Source organism: Pseudophryne corroboree, chromosome 7 (genome assembly GCF_028390025.1).
Source record: "Pseudophryne corroboree isolate aPseCor3 chromosome 7, aPseCor3.hap2, whole genome shotgun sequence".
NCBI lineage: Eukaryota > Metazoa > Chordata > Amphibia > Anura > Myobatrachidae > Pseudophryne > Pseudophryne corroboree.
In genome coordinates this window covers 314629075-314652306 of record NC_086450.1, presented here as the reverse complement: position 1 = coordinate 314652306, position 23232 = coordinate 314629075, and the positions used below count along the sequence as shown (strand labels likewise).

At 46.5% G+C, this 23232-nt stretch overlaps 1 protein-coding gene across 1 annotated transcript in view; it reads right to left on the bottom strand.

Moving 5' to 3' along the window:
• ATF7IP2 (activating transcription factor 7 interacting protein 2) overlaps nucleotides 1–23232 on the bottom strand; it is a 233173-nt gene that overhangs the window by 51731 nt on the left and 158210 nt on the right. Inside the window, exon 8 of the mRNA XM_063934278.1 lies at nucleotides 15873–15935. Within this exon, the coding sequence (XP_063790348.1) occupies nucleotides 15873–15935 (63 nt within the window). The remainder of the gene's footprint in view (nucleotides 1–15872; nucleotides 15936–23232) is intronic.

Sequence of the window (23232 nt, the reverse complement as noted above, 5' to 3'; positions counted from 1 at the left end):
GGTGGTAATGCTTTGCCGTTACTTCTTTTCTAGCCTGAAGAAGTGTGGGAATGACTTCACTGGGAATACCCTTTCGGGCTAGGATTTGGCGTTCAACCGACACGCCGTCAAACGCAGCCGCGGTAAGTCCTGATACACGCATGGCCCCTGTTGCAACAGGTCCTCCCGAAGAGGAAGAGGCCAGGGATCTTCTATGAGCAACTCCTGAAGATCTGGATACCAGGCCCTTCTTGGCCAATCCGGAACAATGAGTATCACCTGAACCCTTGTTGTTCTTATAATTTTTATCACCTTTGGAATGAATGGAAGTGGAGGGAACACATATACCGACGGAAACACCCACGGTGTCACTAGGGCGTCCACCGCTATCGCTTGAGGGTCCCTTGACCTGGAACAATATCTCTGAAGTTTCTTGTTGAGGCGGGACGCCATCATGTCTACTTGAGGAACTCCCCAACGACTCGTCACTTCTGCAAAGACCTCTTCATGAAGACCCCACTCTCCTGGATGGAGATCGTGTCTGCTGAGGAAGTCTGCTTCCCAGTTGTCCACTCCTGGAATGAAGACTGCTGACAGAGCGCTTGTATGTCTCTGCGCCCAGCGAAGAATCTTCGTGGCCTCGGCCATCGCCGCTCTGCTCCTTGTTTCGCCTTGGCGGTTTATGTACGCCACTGCTGTCACGTTGTCTGACTGAATCAAGACAGGCAGACCTCAAAGAAGATGTTCTGCTTGCAGGATGCCATTGTAAATGGCCCTTAATTCCAGAATGTTTATGTGTAGACAAGCTTCCTGGCTTGACCCCTTTCCCTGAAAGTTTCTTCCTTGTGTGACTGCTCCCCAGACTCGGAGGCTTGCATCTGTGGTCACCAGGATCCAATCCTGAATCCCGAACCTGCGTCACTCCAGAAGGTGAGAACTGTGCAGCCGCCACAGAAGGGAGATTCTGGTCCTGGGAGATGGAATTATTTTCTGGTGCATGTACAGGTGAGACCCGGACCACTGGTCCAACAGGTCCCACTGAAACACCCTGGCATGGAACCTGCCATACAAAATGGCCTCGTAGTCCGCCACCATCTTCCCCAGCAACCGAGTGCATTGAAGAACTGACACCTTTGCTGGTTTCAGAATCTGTTTTACCATGTTCTGTATTTCCAGAGCTTTTTCCACTGGAAGAAAAACTCTCTGCAATTCTGTATCCAGAATCATACGCTGGAACGACAGCCGTGTCGTCAGATCCAACTGTGATTTTGGCAAATTTAGGAGCCAACCATGTTGTTGCAGATTCGTCAGTGAAAGGGCAACATTTTTCAGCAATTGCTCCTTGGATCTCGCCTTTATGAGGAGATCGTCCAAGTACGGGAAAATTGTGATTCCCAGCTTGCGCAAGAGAACCATCATTTCCGCCATCACTTTGGTGAAAATCCTCGGAGCCGTGGACAGACCAAACGCCAACGTCTGAAATTGGTAATGACAATCCTGAACAGCAAATCTCAGGTAAGCCTGATGTGGAGGATATATAGGGACATGCAAGTAGGCATCCTTTATGTCGACCGACACCATAAAATCCCCCTCCTCCAGACTGGAGATCACTGCTCTGAGAGATTCCATCTTGAATTTGAATTTTTTTAGAAAGAAATTGAGGGATTTTAGGTTCAGACTCGTTCTGACTGAGCCATCCGGCTTCGGGACCACGAACAGGCTCGAATACAAGCCTTCCCCCTGTTGTGACGGGGGCACCGTGACAATTACTTGATTTTGACACAACTTTAGTATCGCAGCGCTTACTACCTCCCTCTCTAGACGAGAAGCTGGCAAGGCTGATTTGAAAAATCGGTGAGGGGGCACGTCTTGAAACTCTAACCTGTATCCTTGGGTTACTATTTCTACTACCCAAGGATCCAGGTCCGAGTGCACCCAGACCTGACTGAAGAGTTGGAGACATGCCCCCACCGGTGCGGACTCCCGCAGAGGAGCCCCAGCATCATGCAGTGGATTTGGTAGAAGCCAGAGAGGACTTCTGCTCTTGGGAACTTGCCACAGCCTGTGACCTTTTTCCCCTTCCTCTTCCCCTCGCAGCAAGGAAGGAGGACCCTTGTCCTTTCTTGAATTTATTGGGCCGAAAGGACTGCATCTGATAGTGAGGCGTTTTCTTCTGCTGTGCAGTAACATAAGGTAAAAATGAAGACTTACCCGCGGTAGCCGTAGACACCAGGTCAGTGAGGCCGTCACCAAACAAGACCTTACCGTTAAACGGTAGAGACTCCATCACCTTCTTAGAGTCAGCGTCAGCATTCCATTGATGAATCCACAATGCTCTCCTTGCTGAGACTGCCATGGCATTGGCCCTTGATCCAAAAAGGCCAATATCCCTTACAGCTTCTTTTAAATATGCTGCAGCGTCCCTGATATGACCCAGAGTCAAAAGCACGCTATCCCTGTCTAGGGTATATATCTCATATGAAAAGTTATCTGCCCACTTTTCAATAGCGCTACTCACCCATGCCGAAGCAACGGCAGGCCTGAGTAGCGACCCTGTAGTGACATAAATGGATTTTAGTGTATTTTCCTGCTTACGATCTGCAGGATCTTTTAGGGCTGCCGTGTCAGGAGACGGAAGCGCCACCTTTTTGGATAGACGCGATAAAGCTTTGTCTACCGTGGGGGTTGACTCCCACCTTTCCCTGTCCCCAGAGGGGAACGGATATGCCACTGGAATTCTTTTGGGAACCTGTATCTTCTTGTCAGGATTTTCCCAAGCCTTTTCAAAAAGCGCGTTCAGTTCATGATAGGGAGGAAACGTTACCTCAGGTTTCTTTCCTTTAAACATACAGACCCTTGTATCAGGAACAGCAGGGTCCTCTGTTATATGCAACACTTCTTTTATCACCACAATCATGTACTGAATACTCTTAGCCAGTTTTGGATTTAATCTGGCATCACTATAGTCGAAACTGGAATCAGAGTCCGTGTCGGTATCTGTATCAGCTATCTGGGTAAATGCACGTTTCTGTGACCCCGAAGGGGTCTGGGCTTGTGACAAAGCATCCTCCATGGATTTCCTCCATGTCTGGTTCTTAGACTCAGATTTATCAAATCTCTTAGTCAACAGAGTCACATTTGCATTTAAAACACTCAACATATTTACCCAATCATCCGTCGCCAGTGCCGACACGGTCACTCCCACAGTATTTTCTGTCCCCACTCCAGCCTCCTCCTGGGAAGAGCACTCTGCCTCAGACATGTCGACACACACGTACCGACACCCACAACCACACTGGGGCTATAGGAGACAGACCCACAACAAAGCCTGTAAGAGACACACAGAAGGAGTTCTGCCAGCTCACAAACCAGCGCCTATCCCGATACTGAAGCGAGTAAAAAGACTGCCCAGACCTGTTAGCGCTTTTTAAGTATATCAATTAGCACCAAATCACTTGTGCCCACCCCCCCCGTTTTGCACCCTGTTACTTGTACAGCAGTGTGGAAGTCAGGGCCAGTGTCTCTGCAGCTTCTGTGAAGAGAAAATGGCGCTGGTCAGAGCTGTGTGGGCAAAGCCCTGCCCATTACATGGCGCGCTTCAGTCCCGCTTAAATTTATATTTATACTGGCGGGGGTCCCTTAACTAGTGCCTAGGCACTGTTTTTACTTATGCCAGTGCTGTTTGAGGCTTTCATGCTGCCCAGGGCACCCCCCTGCTCCCTGCAGTGCCGTGTTACGTGCGGTACCTCAAACGCCGTCTTCTGACGCCACTGAAGTCTTCTGATCTTCTCATACTCACCCGGCTTCTGTCTTCTGGCTCTGTGAGGGGGTGACGGCGCAGCTCCGGGAACAAGCAGCTAGGCACACCAGTGATCGAACCCTCTGGAGCTAATGGTGTCCAGTAGCCTAAGAAGCAGAGCCTTTGAACTCAGAGAAGTAGGTCTGCTTCTCTCCCCTCAGTCCCACGATGCAGGGAGCCTGTTGCCAGCAGATCTCCCTGAAAATAATAAACCTAACAAAAGTCTTTTTCTGAGAAACTTTGGAGAGCTCCTCGGTGTGCATCCAGTCTCACTGGGCACAGAATCTAACTGGAGTCTGGAGGAGGGGCATAGAGGGAGGAGCCAGTTCACACCCATTCAAAGTCTTATAGTGTGCCCATGTCTCCTGCGGATCCCGTCTATACCCCATGGTTCTTGAAGCATCCCTAGCATCCTCTAGGACGTATGAGAAATATATTTATTTGTGCTATTATAGCCCTTGTTTCCGGATAGAGAGTGCTCCCTCCCAGGGTTCTTTTTTTTCTTTCTGTACTTTCCTAAATACCCATTCATAAACCCATGGGAGCACCACTGACCATCACAATAACATACCTTTAAAGATTTACTATATAGGTGTAAAGGTGATAAATTGTGGGGTCCTCCTACAAGTGTCCGTTTTTCTGAAAACTACAAATCTTACTGTACGTCATTCACATTCCTGTGCGGCTTCCCCAACCTACAACTATCCATTACTGTTTATATGTGAAAGCTAGCTATTAAATTATCCAACCCCCCCATTACCAAAATCGTACTACCAATTTGCAGAACATGGATGCATTCCACAATGCAAAGGTACTGCTAAGTTAGATAGACATTTCCAAATGCTACTAGGATGTAAATGTAAGTAAGAAGTGCCCTTGGAAAATAGAAAATAAAGGTAACCAAATAAGGGATCCAGCTGAATACAAAGCACCTGAGATATCTTCAGCTGTAGATAAAATGACGCCTCCAATCAGGACAAAATTGATCGAGTTCCTGCACAAGCTATAAATTCTCCAGGGATAATCTTGTCAATAACTGAAAATGGATACTGACAGGAAGGCTTTCAAATCTGAAGACCATACTACGGTTTGCTCAGCAGATATTTTGTGGGATCGCATTACATATAGATATTTAATGCAATCTGTCCAAGAAGAAAAAAAACAAATATCAACAAAGCAGTGTGTCTTGCATTACTTATTTATGGATGGACAAATATTCCTGAGTAGAAATCATGAACTTCGTGAGAACTAAACTTCTGCCAGGTCCTGTTTGTCTTTTGTGTGTATGTGCTGCAAAAGCACTGGAGAGAACCGATATTGGGGGTCATTCAGAGTTGATCGCTCGCTAGCTAGTTTTAGCAGCCGTGCAAATGCTATGCCGCCGCCCACTGGAGAGTGTATTTTAGCTTCGCAGAAGTGCGAACGCATGTGCAGCCGAGCTCTACAAAAACAGTTTGTGCAGTTTCAGAGTAGCTCTGAACCTACTCAGCGCTTGCGATGACTTCAGCCTATTCGTGTCCGGATTTGACGTCATACACCCACCCAGCAAACGCCCAGCCACGCCTGCGTTTTTTCAGCCACTCCCTGAAAACGGTCAGTTGACACCCAGTAACACCCCTTTCCTGTCAATCTTCTTGCGGCCGCCAGTGCGAAGGAAAACTTCGCTAGAACCTGAGCACAACCACAAAGAGCTTTGTACCCGTATGTCGCGCGTGCGCATTGCGGAGCATACGCATACACAGAAATGCCGTTTTTACACCTGATCGCTGTGCTGCAAAAATCGTAAGCGAACGATCAACCCGGAATGACCCCCATTGTGCAGACTGTATTAGTAGTAAAATACGTGAAAGAAAATTGGCATTGGCAATATTTGCTTTGCTAATCAACAGTACAAGTAAAATGAAAGCCCCATGGGAAACCATAATGGATAAACACCCACATACTACAGCAATAAGATGTGCATCAATGGGCAAAAGCGGCTTCTTGAGAACATCATGAAGTTGAACACAGCAGAAGAACCATAGAGCAGCTAAGAAATTACTAACCATGAAAAGCACTCATATTGCAGATGCAGGTTTTAAGAACAAGCAGCAACAAAATAATGCCAAGAATGAAACACTGATGCTCCAAATCTGTAGTAAACTAGAAGAGGTGCAGTGGTGACTTGATGTTTTAAGAGAAGTTTCTAGAAAAACATACTAATTAAGTAGCAACTAGAAATGGCAGGAACACAGTACTCCAAGAGGTGGTTTTTGGATTCAGCTGGAGAGCTCATTGAAAACCCTGAAACCAATAGTTGCACCTGAATCGGACAGTGCATATGTCAGATATTCATAACCAAACAGCACCAGATGGAATCAGCTGCTAGTGAGAAAGTAATGTATTTACAGAACAGAGAAAACAAATACTAAAGATTGGAAGACTTTTTGCTGCTGAAAACATCCTAGATCCAGGATTAAGGGACATTATACTAGTGATGCTGGTACTCCTACTACAAGGGACTTTGGACAGACACAAATGGCCGATGTTTTGTCTACTGCACAAGAGTCTGAACTGAACTACTTATATGTCAGGATGGCCTTGTATTGTCAATCACAGTGGGGATGTAGATGCAGTTTTAGTGATAGCCATCTGGGATAGGTAACAGGGAGTGGTGACTAAAACGCAGGCGTGTGACAACATTTTGGGGGCTTGCCGCTGCTAGTGACTATGGAGGTGATTCAGACCTGATCGTAGATGTGCTAAATTTAGCACATCTACGATCAGCTTCCCTGACATGCGGGGGAACGCCCAGCACAGGGCTAGTACGCCCCGCATGTCAGTCCCTGCCCCATCGCACAAGTACAAAAGCAACGCACAGCGGCGATGCTTTTGTACTGTAGGAGTAGCTCCCAGCCAGCGCAGCTCCTGCGCGCTGGTTGGGAGCTACCCGTCGCTGTGAGGGTTGCAGCAGCTGCATGTGATGCCACGCAGCCGCAGCCTGCCCCCCGAACGGTCCGGCCACGCCTGCGTTGCCGGACTGCGGCTCCTAAACGGCGGCAAAACACCGCTGCCCCTCCCCCTCTGCGATTGACAGGCAGAGGCGACTGCTAGCCTAAGACAGCCGTCGGCTGTCTGGCATGTGCCGGCATACTGCGGCGCAGGCGTATGCGCAGTTCTGATCCGATCGCTGCTATGTGAAAACGCACAGCAGCGATCGGGTCTGAATGAACCCCTGTATCTTTGCACATAGAGCTTCTGGCACAGGTGTCTCAGTTCTGAGTAACAAAAGGTCACTCAGAGGTCAGACGGTGCGACCGATGTGCAACAGATGACGCGTCCTTGGACGCAAGTAGCGAATCTGAGAAGTCGCTTGTGGGTGTCTCTTCTCCAAAAATGGCCTCATCAGCACTAACATAACTTCTCATACCCGCTGCGAACAGAGACGCAGCACCGCACACATCTCTGGTTCAGGACATTTATTTCAAAAGAAAAAAAGCAATGCACTATGGAACTCATTATCATTACCAGTTATTTATATAGCGCACACATATTCTGCAGCGCTTTACAGAGAATACCTGGCCATTTACATCAGTCCCTGCCCCAGTGGAACTTACAATCTATATTCCCTACAACATGTACACGCACACAAATTCACGCTAGGGTTAATTTTGTTGGGATCCAATTAACCTACCGGTATATTTGTGGATCGTGGGCGGAAACCAAAGCACTCAGAGGAAACCCACACAAGTACGGGAGAATATACAAACTCCACACAATTAGGGTCATGGTGGGAATCGATCCCATGATCTCAGTGCTGTGAGGCAGTAATGCTAACTATTACACCATACGTACTTGTAAAAGTACTTTCAAAAGCTGCAGAGCAGGTTTTTGGTCCAAGAATACAGCTTCCAGCATGATGGAAAGGCCTATGCACAACACTGCCACCAGCAAGTCTTCAGCTACCATAGCATGTCAAAGAAACAACGACACCGAATTAGGACTGGACAGACACAAAAGCGTATAAAGCAGCTTTTTTTGTTGTTGTTGAAGATAGTGAAAACAAAAAAGAAAAACCACCACAAACGGTGCGAGACTAAGATTCATGAAGTGTATAAACTACTTTTAAATTGAACTGTAGATAAAAGTTATTTCCATTTGTAGGTTAATAGAACACCTACAGTTGGAAAAAAAATTGCCTAAGTTTATGCAAGGGCTATAAGGACTAAGACGCCCACTGTCAGTGTCCATATATGCTGAAATACTAAATAATGAGTCTTTAGATGCACCATCTTTATGGCAGGTGCAGTTTCTCCACCCGAGTCTGGCCTCCTATGTCAGTGGTTGAGCGCCACTCCCATAAGAACCACCTCCATGCGTTCACTCAGCCACCTCCTTGTCACTACACAGGCAACTACAGTTTCAAGATATTCTGAGACCACGCGTCGCTGATACACCTCTATTGCAACTCAATTTATGTGGCACCACAACGTCCGACACCTGCAGTTCCTGCGGCTCAGAATCAGGACCTATGTGAGAAGGTCTCATATTACAGTTGGACAGATTGCATTAAATACTCTAAGAGGAAAAATAAATCAGCACTGTGGGGCCAATTCAATTAGCCACGGGTTCAATTCCTTGGGCTAGCGCGCTCCCAATTCTCTGCAAGTCAGTCGGAAAAAAAATAATAATAAATAAAGTACTGTATGTGAACTACATGAAAAAGAGGGGAAACTATCCAAACAAGGTAGCAGTAGTGTAGATGGCCAATGCAAAGTGCAGTTAGACGGTGTCCAATGGATGAGTTTTGCAACTTTTAAAAAAAGATGGAAAAATGATAGTAAGTGTGTTTCAGTCAGCATGTGTCTGGAGTATTTGGGGGTTCATTAAAGTGTCTCTAGAGTGAGTGTGTATAAATTGGAGAAAAAAAACAAAAAACGCTTGCATGTTCAAAGAACAATTTCCCATCTATATAAGTTACATGTACCACATCATTTAACCCACTTTTGGCCATATTATCCTATTTTTTTTATTCAAAAAGTCAGGGCAGCAAGATTTTAACCCACGTTAAGCAATTTTTGCCCACTGTATCTAATAGCAGCACATATTTATGGGTGCACATGTGCAGGACTGGGAATCATGACATTTGTGACAAAACTTTAGCCAGATTTTTTTATTTGAATTAATGGAAAGTGCAAGCAATAGGAGAACAGCACAGCAAACTAAATCAAATAGTAGTGTCACATTTTTGGGTAATTAGGAATCACTACTAATAAATGGCTTATATGTTTAATGAATGCTACAATGACAGAATTCTATATGAAAAAATAAAGTAGTCAAGAAGGGGTACATTACTGTACTGTTATACGGTTATCAGGTGTCAATTTGATATTCAATGACCATCGTCCATTAACACTTCCTAATACAGGTTGAGTATCCCTTATCCAAAATGCTTGGGACCAGAGGTATTTTGGATATCGGATTTTTCCGTATTTTGGAATAATTGCATACCATAACGAGATATCATGGTGATGGGACCTAAATCTAAGCACAGAATGCATTTATGTTTCATATACACCTTATATACACAGCCTGAAGGTCATTTTAGCCAATATTTTTAATAACTTTGTGCATTAAACAAAGTGTGTGTACATTCACACAATTCATTTATGTTTCATATACACCTTATACACACAGCCTGAAGGTCATTTAATACAATATTTTTAATAACTTTGTGTATTACACAAAGTTTGTGCACATTGAGCCATCAGAAAACAAAGGTTTCACTATCTCACTCAAAAAATAAGAATTTACTTACCGATAATTCTATTTCTCATAGTCCGTAGTGGATGCTGGGACTCCGTCAGGACCATGGGGAATAGCGGGCTCCGCAGGAGACAGGGCACATCTAAATAAAGCTTTTAGGATCACATGGTGCGTACTGGCTCCTCCCCCTATGACCCTCCTCCAAGCCTCAGTTAGGTACTGTGCCCGGACGAGCGTACACAATAAGGAAGGATCTTGAATCCCGGGTAAGACTCATACCAGCCACACCAATCACACCGTACAACTTGTGATCTGAACCCAGTTAACAGTATGATAACAAAAAACGAAGTAGCCTCTGAAAAGATGGCTCACAACAATAGTAATAACCCGATCTTTGTAACAATAACTATGTACAAGTATTGCAGACAATCCGCACTTGGGATGGGCGCCCAGCATCCACTACGGACTATGAGAAATAGAATTATCGGTAAGTAAATTCTTATTTTCTCTAACGTCCTAGTGGATGCTGGGACTCCGTCAGGACCATGGGGATTATACCAAAGCTCCCAAACGGGCGGGAGAGTGCGGATGACTCTGCAGCACCGAATGAGAGAACTCCAGGTCCTCCTTAGCCAGAGTATCAAATTTGTAAAATTTTACAAACGTGTTCTCCCCTGACCACGTAGCTGCTCGGCAAAGTTGTAATGCCGAGACCCCTCGGGCAGCCGCCCAAGATGAGCCCACTTTCCTTGTGGAGTGGGCCTTTACAGATTTAGGCTGTGGCAGGCCTGCCACAGAATGTGCAAGTTGGATTGTGCTACAGATCCAACGTGCAATCGTCTGTTTAGACGCAGGAGCACCCATCTTGTTGGGTGCATACAATATAAACAACGAGTCAGATTTTCTGACTCCAGCTGTCCTTGAAATATATATTTTTAATGCTCTGACAACGTCCAGTAACTTGGAGTCCTCCAAGTCGCTAGTAGCCGCAGGCACCACAATAGGCTGGTTCAAGTGAAAAGCCGAAACCACCTTAGGGAGAAAATGAGGACGTGTCCGCAGTTCTGCCCTGTCCGAATGGAAAATCAGATATGGGCTTTTGTATGATAAAGCCGCCAACTCTGAAACTCTCCTGGCTGAAGCCAGGGCCAATAGCATGGTTACCTTCCATGTAAGGTATTTTAAATCTACCGATTTTAGAGGCTCAAACCAATGAGATTTGAGAAAATTCAAAACTACGTTCAAATCCCACGGTGCCACTGGAGGCACTATTGGGGGTTGTATATGTAGTACACCTTTGACAAAAGTTTGTACTTCAGGCACTGATGCCAATTCCTTCTGGAAGAAGATTGATAAGGCCGAAATTTGAACTTTAATGGACCCCAATTTTAGGCCCATAGACAATCCTGCTTGCAGGAAATGTAAGAATCGACCCAATTGAAATTCTTCCGTTGGAGCCTTCTTGGCCTCACACCACGCAACATATTTTCGCCAAATGCGGTGATAATGTTGTACAGTCACTTCCTTTCTAGCCTTAATCAAGGTAGGAATAACTTCCTCTGGAATGCCCTTTTCTTTTAGAATCCGGCGTTCAACCGCCATGCCGTCAAACGCAGACGCGGTAAGTCTTGGAACATACAAGGTCCCTGCTGAAGCAGATCCCTTCTTAGAGGTAGAGGCCATGGATCCTCCGTGAGCATCTCTTGAAGTTCCGGATACCAAGTTCTTCTTGGCCAGTCCGGAGCCACCAGTATTGTTCTTACTCCTCTTTTCCGTATAATTCTCAGTACCTTTGGTATGAGAGGCAGAGGAGGGAACACATACACTGACTGGTACACCCACGGTGTTACCAGAGCGTCCACAGCTATTGCCTGAGGGTCTCTTGACCTGGCGCAATATCTGTCCAATTTTTTGTTGAGGCGAGACGCCATCATGTCCACCTTTGGTCTTTCCCAACGGTTCACAATCATGTGGAAGACTTCTGGATGAAGTCCCCACTCTCCCGGGTGAAGGTCGTGTCTGCTGAGGAAGTCTGCTTCCCAGTTGTCCACTCCCGGGATGAACACTGCTGACAGTGCTATGACATGATTCTCCGCCCCGCGCAGAATCCTTGCAGCTTCTGTCATTGCTCTTCTGCTTCTCGTGCCGCCTTGTCGGTTTACGTGGGCGACTGCCGTGATGTTGTCCGACTGGATCAACACCGGCTGACCCTGAAGCAGCGATTTTGCCAGGCTTAGAGCATTGTAGATCGCTCTTAGCTCCAGTATATTTATGTGAAGGGACGTCTCCAGGTTTGACCACACGCCCTGGAAGTTTCTTCCCTGTGTGACTGCTCCCCAGCCTCGTAGGCTGGCATCCGTAGTCACCAGGACCCAGTCCTGTATGCCGAATCTGCGGCCCTCTAACAGATGGGCACTCTGCAACCACCACAGGAGAGACAACCTTAGTCTTGGTGACAGTGTTATCCGCTGATGCATGTGCAGATGCGATCCGGACCATTTGTCCAGCAGATCCCACTGAAATGTCCGTGCATGGAATCTGCCGAATGGAATCGCTTCGTAAGAAGCCACCATCTTTCCCAGGACTCTTGTGCATTGATGTACTGACACAGTTCCTGGTTTTAGGAGGTTCCTGACAAGTTCGGATAACTCCCTTGCTTTCTCCTCCGGGAGAAACACCTTTTTCTGAACCGTGTCCAGAATCATTCCCAGGAACAGCAGACGAGTTGTCGGGGTCAATTGAGATTTTGGAAGATTCAGAATCCACCCGTGTTGCTGAAGCACTACCTGGGTTAGTGCTACACCGACTTCCAGCTGTTCTCTGGACTTTGCCCTTATCAGGAGATCGTCCAAGTAAGGGATAATTAATACGCCTTTTCTTCGTAGAAGAACCATCATTTCGGTCATTACCTTGGTAAAGACCCGAGGGGCCGTGGACAAACCAAACGGCAGCGTTTGAAACTGATAATGACAGTCTTGTATCACGAACCTGAGATACCCTTGGTGTGAGGGGTAAATTGGGACATGCAGATAAGCATCTTTTATGTCCAGGGACACCATGAAGTCCCCTTCTTCCAGATTCGCTATCACTGCTCTGAGTGACTCCATCTTGAATTTGAATTTCTGTATGTACAGGTTCAAGGATTTCAGGTTTAGAATAGGTCTTACCGAACCGTCCGGCTTCGGTACCACAAATAGTGTGGAATAATACCCCTTTCCCTGTTGTAGGAGGGGTACCTTGACTATCACCTGCTGAGAATACAGCTTGTGAATGGCTTCCAAAACCGACGTCCTTTCTGAGGGAGACGTTGGTAAAGCAGACTTTAGGAACCGGCGAGGGAGAGACCTTTCGAACTCCAACATGTAACCCTGAGATATTATCTGCAGGATCCACGGGTCCACTTGTGAGCGAGCCCACTGATTGCTGAAAATCTTGAGTCGACCCCCCACCGCTCCTGAGTCCGCTTGTAAAGCCCCAGCGTCATGCTGATGGCTTTGTAGAACCCGGGGCGGGCTTCTGGTCCTGGGCAGGGGCTGCTTGCTGCCCTCTCTTACCCTTTCCTCTGCCTCGCGGCAGATAAGACTGTCCTTTTGGTCGCTTGTTTTTATAGGAGCGAAAGGACTGCGGCTGAAAAGACGGTGTCTTTTTCTGTTGGGAGGGGGTCTGAGGTAAAAAAGTGGATTTGCCGGCAGTTGCCGTGGCCACCAGGTCCGAAAGACCGACCCCAAACAATTCCTCTCCTTTATATGGCAATACTTCCATATGCCTTTTGGAATCCGCATCACCTGACCACTGTCGCGTCCATAAACTTCTTCTGGCAGATATGGACATCGCGCTTACTCTTGATGCTAGAGTACAAATATCCCTCTGAGCATCTCGCATATAAAGAAAAGCATCCTTTAATTGCTCTAGAGTCAATAAAATACTGTCCCTATCCAGGGTATCAATATTTTCAGTCAGAGAATCCAACCACACTACCCCAGCACTGCACATCCAGGCTGAGGCTACTGCCGGTCGCAGTATAACACCAGTATGTGTGTATATACTCTTCAGTGTAGTTTCCAGCCTCCTATCTGCTGGATCCTTGAGGGCGGCCGTATCAGGAGACGGCAACGCCACTTGCTTTGATAAACGTGTGAGCGCCTTATCCACCCTAGGGGGTGTTTCCCAGCGCGCCCTAACCTCTGGTGGGAAAGGGTATAATGCCAATAACTTCTTGGAAATTAGCAGTTTTCTATCTGGGTTAACCCACGCTTCGTCACACACGTCATTCAATTCCTCTGATTCTGGAAAAGCTACAGGTAGTTTTTTCACCCCTCACATAATACCCCTTTTTGAGGTACCAGCAGTATCAGAGATCTGCAAAGCCTCCTTCATTGCCGTGATCATATAACGTGTGGCCCTATTGGAAAATACGTTTGTTTCTTCACCGTCGACACTAGATTCATCTGTGTCGGTACCCGTGTCGACTGACTGAGGTAAGGGACGTTTTACAGCCCCTGACGGTGTCTGAGACGCCTGAGCCGGTACTAACTGGTTTTCCGGCCGTCTCATTTCGTCAACTGACTTTTGTAATGTGCTAACATTATCACGTAATTCCATAACTAAAGCCATCCATTCCGGTGTCGACTCCCTAGGGGGTGACATCACCATTACCGGCAATTGCTCTGCCTCCACACCAACATCGTCCTCATACATGTCGACACACACGTACCGACACACAGCAGCCACACAGGGAATGCTCTAATCGAAGACAGGACCCTCTTAGCCCTTTGGGGAGACAGAGGGAGAGTTTGCCAGCACACATCAAAAGCGCTATAAATGTATATAAACAACCCTAGAAGGTGTTGTTTTTGATATAAGCGCTTTTAATATATCAATATCGCCAAATTATGCCCCCCTTCTCTTTGTTACCCTGTTTCTGTAGTGCAGTGCAGGGGAGAGTCCTGGGAGCCTTCCTCACCAGCGGAGCTGAGCAGGAAAATGGCGCTGAGTGCTGAGGAGAATAAGCTCCGCCCCTTTTTCGGCGGGCTTTTCTCCCGGGTTTTAAGAAAACTGGCCTGGGTTAAATACATACATATAGCCTTAATGGCTATATGTGATGTATTTATTTTGCCACTAAAGGTATTTAATATTGCTGCCCAGGGCGCCCCCAGCAGCGCCCTGCACCCTCCGTGACTGAATCAGTGAGACGTGTAGCAACAATGGCGCACAGCTGCAGTGCTGTGCGCTACCTTCATGAAGACTGAGGAGTCTTCTGCCGCCTGCTTTCCGGACCTCCGTCTTCAGCGTCTGTAAGGGGGATCGGCGGCGCGGCTCCGGGACGAACCCCAGGAGGACCTGTGTTCCGACTCCCTTTGGAGCTAAGTGTCCAGTAGCCTAAGACTCCAATCCATCCTGCACGCAGGTGAGTTGGAAATCTCTCCCCTAAGTCCCTCGATGCAGTGATCCTGTTGCCAGCAGGATTCACTGAGATTTAAACCTAAAAAAACTTTTTCTAAGCAGCTCTTTAGGAGAGCCACCTAGATTGCACCCTTCTCGGACGGGCACAAAAACCTAACTGAGGCTTGGAGGAGGGTCATAGGGGGAGGAGCCAGTACGCACCATGTGATCCTAAAAGCTTTATTTAGATGTGCCCTGTCTCCTGCGGAGCCCGCTATTCCCCATGGTCCTGACGGAGTCCCAGCATCCACTAGGACGTTAGAGAAAAGTCCGTATTCGGAATATTACGTATTTCGGAATATTTGGATAAGGGATACTCAGCCTGTACTGTACTTCTTATGTTGGGTCAACAAAGGCTTTAAACCTACACACTGTGTTCTCATGGTGTGTAGTAACAATGGTAACATGTGCACTCCAAGACACAAGCTGTTATTGACTACCCAATTATTTCTGTACAGGACCCAGTACCTCTGTACCCTGAATACAAACCACCATGATCACATGACCGGAGAGGATCCCCCCACAGGAGTGACAGCTGCTGGGGCTAGGAAGATTTAAATTGTCTCTCAAAAATAGGGAAACAATATTAACTTAGCTCTGGTGAGAGGTAACAATTGCAGTAAAAACAAAAACCTAATCTTTAGTATAACTCAAGTACTATTCTGAAAAACATAAAAAAAGAAAAAAACTTGATATAAATAAAAAAAAACACCCCCATCCCTTAAAAATGTCATTAAGGTGAAAGAAATAACATATATTAGGCAACAAAATAAACATGAAACAGAGAGCAGATTTAAAGATATATTTCTCTTCCTTTTTTTGTTTTTTAAACCAACAAATAATGGACTATTTATGTATAAAGGCTGCTATGTACATTATTTTTCTTATATACAGAAGTTACACCTACCTTGTATCCTCAGTCCATTTCTGACAGCGACTTCTGGTGACTGCACTGCCCCAGTGGTATCAGCTGTAAGAGGTTATTTTAAAAGCGCTTAATAGTATTCTCTGGTTCCAGCTTCCATGCCCTCTCCCAATAACTGGAACTAATTACAATGTGCTATATTATGATTCTAGATTATGCTATAGGATATCATTCTTTCACAGTATACCCAATATAAAAACATTTATACGTGGAAGGAGACAGCAAGGAACCTGGGATGCTCATGAAATACGGCAACTATAACATCTGACTGGAGCTGTCCAAAGCACAGTGCTGGACAGTGGTTAAAAGTCTGGCCATCTTCCAGGGGGTTTGGTTATGACTTTAGCACATATATATGAGTCTTCATACATCTTGCCTCAATACGCCAGCAGAAGGTGCCTGGCGTGAGTGAGCTGACAGGTCCCGTGCAACTCCTTTAGTGTTAGGCATCTTTGTTTGCTGAAAATGCGTCTTATTCACATCACTATGTGAATAGAATGCACAAGCAAACTCTCCTGATTAAAAGGATATGTGGCATGCTTATATTCTGTGTGTGACTGCGACTATAACTGCATATGGAATGGTACGTAGCATACCATTTCACATGCAGGTACAGCCATGACCACACACAGAATAGAGGCTTGCCGCATAAGCCGCTTGTGCATCCTTTTCACATCGATAAGATGCATTTGAATGGAAACTACTGAGTCACGCACTAGAAGGGCTGTTTAACATGCAGGGACGCCAGATGTAAGAGGACACATCTGTATGTTAAACAAATTTTTATTTTTACTTTTATGTGGAAAAAGGTTGCTTGCTTTTCTTTCTACAAATATTTTATATGTATAGAATATTATCAAAGCCTCTAAAAAAAAATAAAAAAAAATATATATACAGGTTGAGTCTCCCTTATCCAAAATGCTTGGGACCAGAGGTATTTTGGATATGGGATTTTTCCGTATTTTGGAATAATTGCATACCATAATGAGATATCATGGTGATGGGCCCTAAATCTAAGCACAGAATGCATTTATGTTACATATACACCTTATACACACAGCCTGAAGGTAATTTTAGCCAATATTTTTTACAACATTGTGCATTAAACAAAGTGTGTCTACATTCACACAATTCATTTATGTTTCATAAACACCTTATATACACAGCCTGAAGGTCATTTAATACAATATTATTAATAACTTTGTGTATTAAACAAAGTTTGTGTACATTAAGCCATCAAAAAACAAAGGTTTCACAATCTCATTCTCACTCAAAAAAGTCCGTATTTCGGAATATTCCGTAATTCGGAATATTTGGATATGGGATACTCAACCTGTATATATATATATATATATATATATATATATATATATATATATATATATATATATATATTTTTTTTTTAAAGTATAGGCAAATATACTTTGATTCCAGAAAAAAAAAGGATTACAGCTGGAAAAACTGTATAAAAATGCTAAACTTTGAATGAGGCCAGCTGTATAAAAGGAGAGTGAAAAAAAGTGTTGTAAAACTAGAAAAGGTGCAAACCAATGTGAAGATATTTTAAACCAAAACATACAAATACACAATAGGATAGCAAAGTCTGCAATGCTTCTAAGTAATAAATATCTATAGTAATAATAATAATAATAATAATAAATAATAATAATAATAAAGCCTTAACATGTTAAATTTTGATGAACTTGTGGATATTCATCAACCCACTGTATATTCATTCACTCAGAAGGGGGCATAACATTTATTTCTATACAGAATTTAGCACTCTATCCCATTTTTAAAAATCACGTCCTTCTTTGAGAACATTCACAAGACAATATTGAGCATGAAGGACTAGCACTCCAATATCTAAAATAGGATTTTGGTACCTACCGGTAAATCCTTTTCTCCTAGTCCGTAGAGGATGCAGGGGACTCCAAAAGGACCATGGGGTATAGACGGGATCCGTAGGAGCTTGGGCACACTGAAAAGAGTAACTGGGTGTGAACTGGCTCCTCCCTCTATGCCCCTCCTCCAGACCTCAGTTATAGGAACTGTGCCCAGGAGAGACGGACATTTCGAGGAAAGGATTTTTGTTTAAAATAAGGGCTACAACATACCAGCCCACAACACAAACATACCGTACAACCGGAGTAACAGTAAACCAGATAACAGTATGAGTTAACATCAGCAACAACCTGAAACCAATAAATACACAACCCATGTATAAACTAATTTAACCCGCAAGAATACACTGCAAGTAAAAGTCCGCACTGGGATGGGCGCCCAGCATCCTCTACGGACTAGGAGAAAAGGATTTACCGGTAGGTACCAAAATATTATTTTCTCTTACGTCCTAGAGGATGCTGGGGACTACAAAAGGACCATGGGGTTTATACCAAAGCTCCAGACCGGGCGGGAGAGTGCGGACGACTCTGCAGCACCGATTGAGCAAACATGAGGTCCTCCTCAGCTTGGGTGTCAAACTTGTAAAACTTAGCAAAAGTGTTTGAACCCGACCAGGTAGCTGCTCGGCAAAGCTGAAGTGCCGAGACCCCTCGGGCTGCCGCCCAAGATGAGCCCACCTTCCTGGTAGAGTGGGCCTTTACTGACTTCAGCACCGGTAGGCCAGCCAAAGAATGAGCTTGCTGAATTGTATTTCAAATCCAGCGTGCAATAGTCTGTTTCGAAGCAGGATGACCAATCTTGTTGGAAGCATACAGGACAAACAGCGCCTCTGTCTTCCTGGCAACAGCCGTTCTGGCAACGTAGATTTTTAAAGCTCTCACAACATCCAGAGACTTTGGAACTGCTACAGCATCCGTAGCCACGGGTACTACAATAGGTTGGTTAATGTGGAACGAAGAAACCACCTTCGGCAGAAACTGTTGACGAATCCTTAATTCCGCTCTATCCGAATGGAAAATCAAGTACGGACTCTTATGAGATAAGGCCGCCAACTCTGACACTCGCCTGGCAGATGCCAGAGCCAACAGCATGACTACCTTCCAAGTGAGAAACTTTAACTCAACCTTACACAAAGGTTCAAACCAGGAAGACATAAGAAACTGCAAGACCACATCAAGATCCCATGGAGCTACAGGAGGCACAAACGGAGGATTGATATGCATTACGCCTTTCACAAAAGTCTGAACCTCTGGGAGGACAGCTAATTCTTTTTGAAAGAAAATAGATAAAGCCGAAATCTGCACTTTGATGGAGCCTAATTTCAGGCCTGCATCGACGCCTGCCTACAAAAAATGGAGAAACCGACCTAAGTGGAATTCTTCCGCAGGAGCCGTGTTAGTCTCACACCATGAAACATACTTTCTCCAAATACGGTGATAATGTTTCACCGTAACCTCCTTCCTAGCCTTAAGGAGGGTGGGAATGACCTCCCCGGGAATACCTTTTCGAGCTAAGAATTGGCGCTCAACTTCCATGCCGTGAAACGCAGCCGCGGTAAGTCTGGAAACACGCATGGTCCATGCAATTACAGGTCCTCTCTTAGAGGAAGCGGCCAAGGATCTTCCACAAGTAATTCCTGAAGATCCGGATACCAGGCCCTTCTTGGCCAATCTGGAACGACAAGAATCGCCTGAACCCTTGCTCGTCGAATGATTCCCAGAACCTTTGGAATGAGAGGAAGTGGAGGGAACACATACACCGACTGGAACACCCACGGAGTCACCAGGGCGTCCACTGCACTGGCTTGGGGGTCCCTTGACCTGAAACAATACCTCGGAAGCTTCTTGTTGAGGCGAGACGCCATCATGTCGATCAGCGGAATTCCCCAACGCTTCGTCACCTCTGCAAATACCTCTTGGTGAAGAGCCCACTCTCCCGGATGGAGATCGTGTCTGCTGAGGAAATCTGCTTCCCAGTTGTCCACTCCCGGAAGGAAGACTGCTGACAGGGTGCTCACGTGTTGCTCTGCCCAGCGAAGGATTCTTGTGGCCTCCGCCATAGCCGCCCTGCTCCTTGTTCCGCCTTGACAGTTTATATGCGCCAACGCTGTGATGTTGTCCGACTGTACGAGGACAGGACGACCCTGAAGTATGCTTCTTGCTTGTAGCAGGCCGTTGTAAATGGCTCTTAACTCGAGAACATTTATGTGGAGACAAGCTTCCTGGAGCGACCATTTCCCCTGGAAATTTCTTCCTTGGGTGACTGCGCCCCAGCCTTGGAGACTTGCATCTGTTGTCAGTAGTACCCAGTTCTGGATACCGAACCGGTGCCCTCCTACGAGGTGAGAACTTTGTAGCCACCACAGGAGAGAAATCCTGGCCCTGGGAGATAGACTTATCTTCCGGTGCATGTGCAGGTGAGACCCGCACCATTTGCTCAGCAGGTCCCACTGAAACACCAAGGCATGAAACCTGCCAAATGGAATGGATTCGTATGCCGCAACCATTTTCCCCAGAACCCGAGTACAGTGATGAATCGACACACTCGTCGGCCTCAGAAGTTCCCTGACCATCGTCTGCAGTTCCAGAGCTTTTTCTTCCGGAAGAAACACTCTCCGTAACTAGAATCATGCCCAGAAAAGGCAGCCGAGTGTTCAGAATCAACTGAGATTTTGGCAAATTTAGCACCCAACCGTGCTGTCGCAGAACCGACAGAGACAAACTCACACTTCTCAGCAACCGTTCCTTGGACCTCGCCTTTATCAGGAGATCGTCCAAGTACGGGATAATGGTAACCCCCATCATTTCTGCCATGACCTTGGTGAAAATCCTCGGGGCCGTGGAAAGCCCAAACGGCAACGTCTGAAATTGGTAATGAGAATCCTGTATCGCAAACCTGAGGAAGGCTTGATATGGAGGATATATCGGGACGTGTAAGTAGGCATCCTTTATGTCGACTGACGCCATAAAATCCCCCCCTTCTAGGCTGGAAATCATAGCTCGAAGAGATTCCATCTTGAACTTGAAAACTTTTAAGTATGGATTGAGGGATTTTAGGTTCAGAATCGGTCTGACCGAACCGTCCGGTTTCGGTACAACAAAGAGGCTCGAGTAGAACCCCTCCCCGGGGACGGGGGAACGGGAACAATGACCCTCTGTTGACACAACTTTTGTATTGCTGCCAGCACCACCTCCCTGTCCGGAAGAGACACTGGTAAAGCCGAAATGAAAAACCGGTGAGGGGGCACCTCCTGAAACTCCAGCTTGTATCCCTGAGATACAATCTCTAGGACCCAAGGATCCAGGCCTGATTGAATCCAGACCTGACTGAAGATCCGCAGACGGCCCCCCACCGGTTCGGACTCCCCCAGGGAAACCCCAGTGTCATGCGGTGGACTTGGTAGAGGCAGGGGAGGACTTTTGGTCCTGGGCGACTGACACTGCAGGCGACTTCCTTCCCCTTCCTCTACCTTTTGAAGCGAGGAAGGACGAACCTTTTCTATGCCTGTATTTATTTGGACGAAAGGACTGCATCTGCTGATGTGGTGCCTTTTTCTGTTGTGTGGGAACATAGGGAAGAAAAGACGACTTACCCGCAGTCACGGTAGAGACCAGGTCAGCCAAGCCGTCCCCAAACAAGACATTACCTTTGAAGGGTAGAGCTTCCATAGCGCTCTTGGAGTCGGCATCAGCATTCCATTGATGGATCCACAGCGCCCTCCTGGCCGAGATCGCCATGGCATTGGCTCTTGAGCCCAAGAGACCAACATCCCTCGCCGCATCCTTCAGGTAATCTGCAGCATCCTTGATATAACCAAGAGTCAAAAGAACATTATCTTTATCAAGGGTATCCATATCAGCAGCTAAATTCTCAGCCCATTTAGCAATAGCACTACTCACCCATACCGACGCCACCGCAAGTCTGACAATGCACCCGTATTAGTGAAAATGGACTTCAGAGACGTCTCCAGCTTGCGATCCGCCGGATACTTGATAGCTGCCGTGTCTGGAGACGGAAGCGCCACCTTCTTAGACAAACGAGATAGAGCTTTGTCAACATTTCGGAGATGCCACCCATTTTTCCCTGTCATCAGAGGGGAAAGGATACGCCATGTAAATTCTCTTGGGAATCTGCCACCTCTTGTCCGGCGACTCCCAAGCCTTTTCACAAAGAGTATTAATTTCATGAGAGGGGGGGAAACTTCACCTCAGGTTTTTTCCCTTTGAACAAACAAATCCTTGTTTCCTGCACCGCAGGTTCATCAGAAATGCGTAAAACATCTTTTATAGCCACAATCATGTACTGAATACTCTTAACTAATCGTGGATGTAAAGCAGCCTCAGTGAAATCGACTTCGGAATCAGAATCCATGTCGGTATCAGTATCTACCACTTGGGTAAACGGACGCTTTTGCGACCCCGATGGGGTCTGCACCTGAGACAAAGCATCCTCCATGGATTTCCTCCACACCTGTGTCTGCGACTCTGATCTATCTAACCTCTTTGATAAAGAAGCCACATTTGTATTAAGTGTACTTAACAATGTGAGTAAATCAGGTGTCGGCTGCGCCGACAGAGCCAATTCCAGACCCGCATCTGCTCTCCCAGTAACCTCCTCCGGGGAATAACATTCAGCCTCAGACATGCCGACACTGAGTATCGACCCTCCGACACACACACACACACAATGCCTCAGCTAGGGGACAGGCCCACAAGGAAGCCTTGATAGAGGAACACGGAGGGAGTATGCCAGCTCCAACCCCAGCGCCCATATATCACACCAAATAAATACATGTAAAAAGCGCTGCTTCAAAAACAATAAATATGCACCATAAAACTGTGCCCCCCCCCCCCCCCCCCCTTCACCCCCGATTAGCTCCCCGTTACTTGTAGTGGAGCTTTTGGAGGTCCCGGGCCAGCGTCTCATGCAGCCGCGTGTATGAGGAAAAATGGCGCTGGTGAGCGGCGCGGCTAAGCTCCGCCCCTTCCCGGTGCGCTTCAGCCCGCTAAATTTGAAAACTGAAATTGCCGGCGAGGGTTTGAAAAACGGTGCCGAGGCACCGAAAAGCCTTCTGCCGGTATCCCAGACCTCAGTAACTGCTGCCCAGGGCGCTCCTCCCCCAGCGCCCTGCAAGTGCCGTTGGTGAAGTGTGTGGGAGCATGGAGCGCAGCGCTACCGCTGCGCTGTACCTCGTTACTGAAGTCTTCTGCCGTCACTGAAGTCTTCTGCCTTCTGCATACTCACCCGGCTTCTTTCTTCTGTGAGGGGGGTGACGGCGCGGCTCCGGGAACACGCAGCTAGGCGCACCAAGTGATCGAACCCTCTGGAGCTAATGGTGTCCAGTAGCCTAAGAAGCTGAGCCCTTAAACTAAGTAGAAGTAGGTCTGACTTCTCTCCCCTCAGTCCCTCGCTGCAGGGAGCCTGTAGCCAGCAGGTC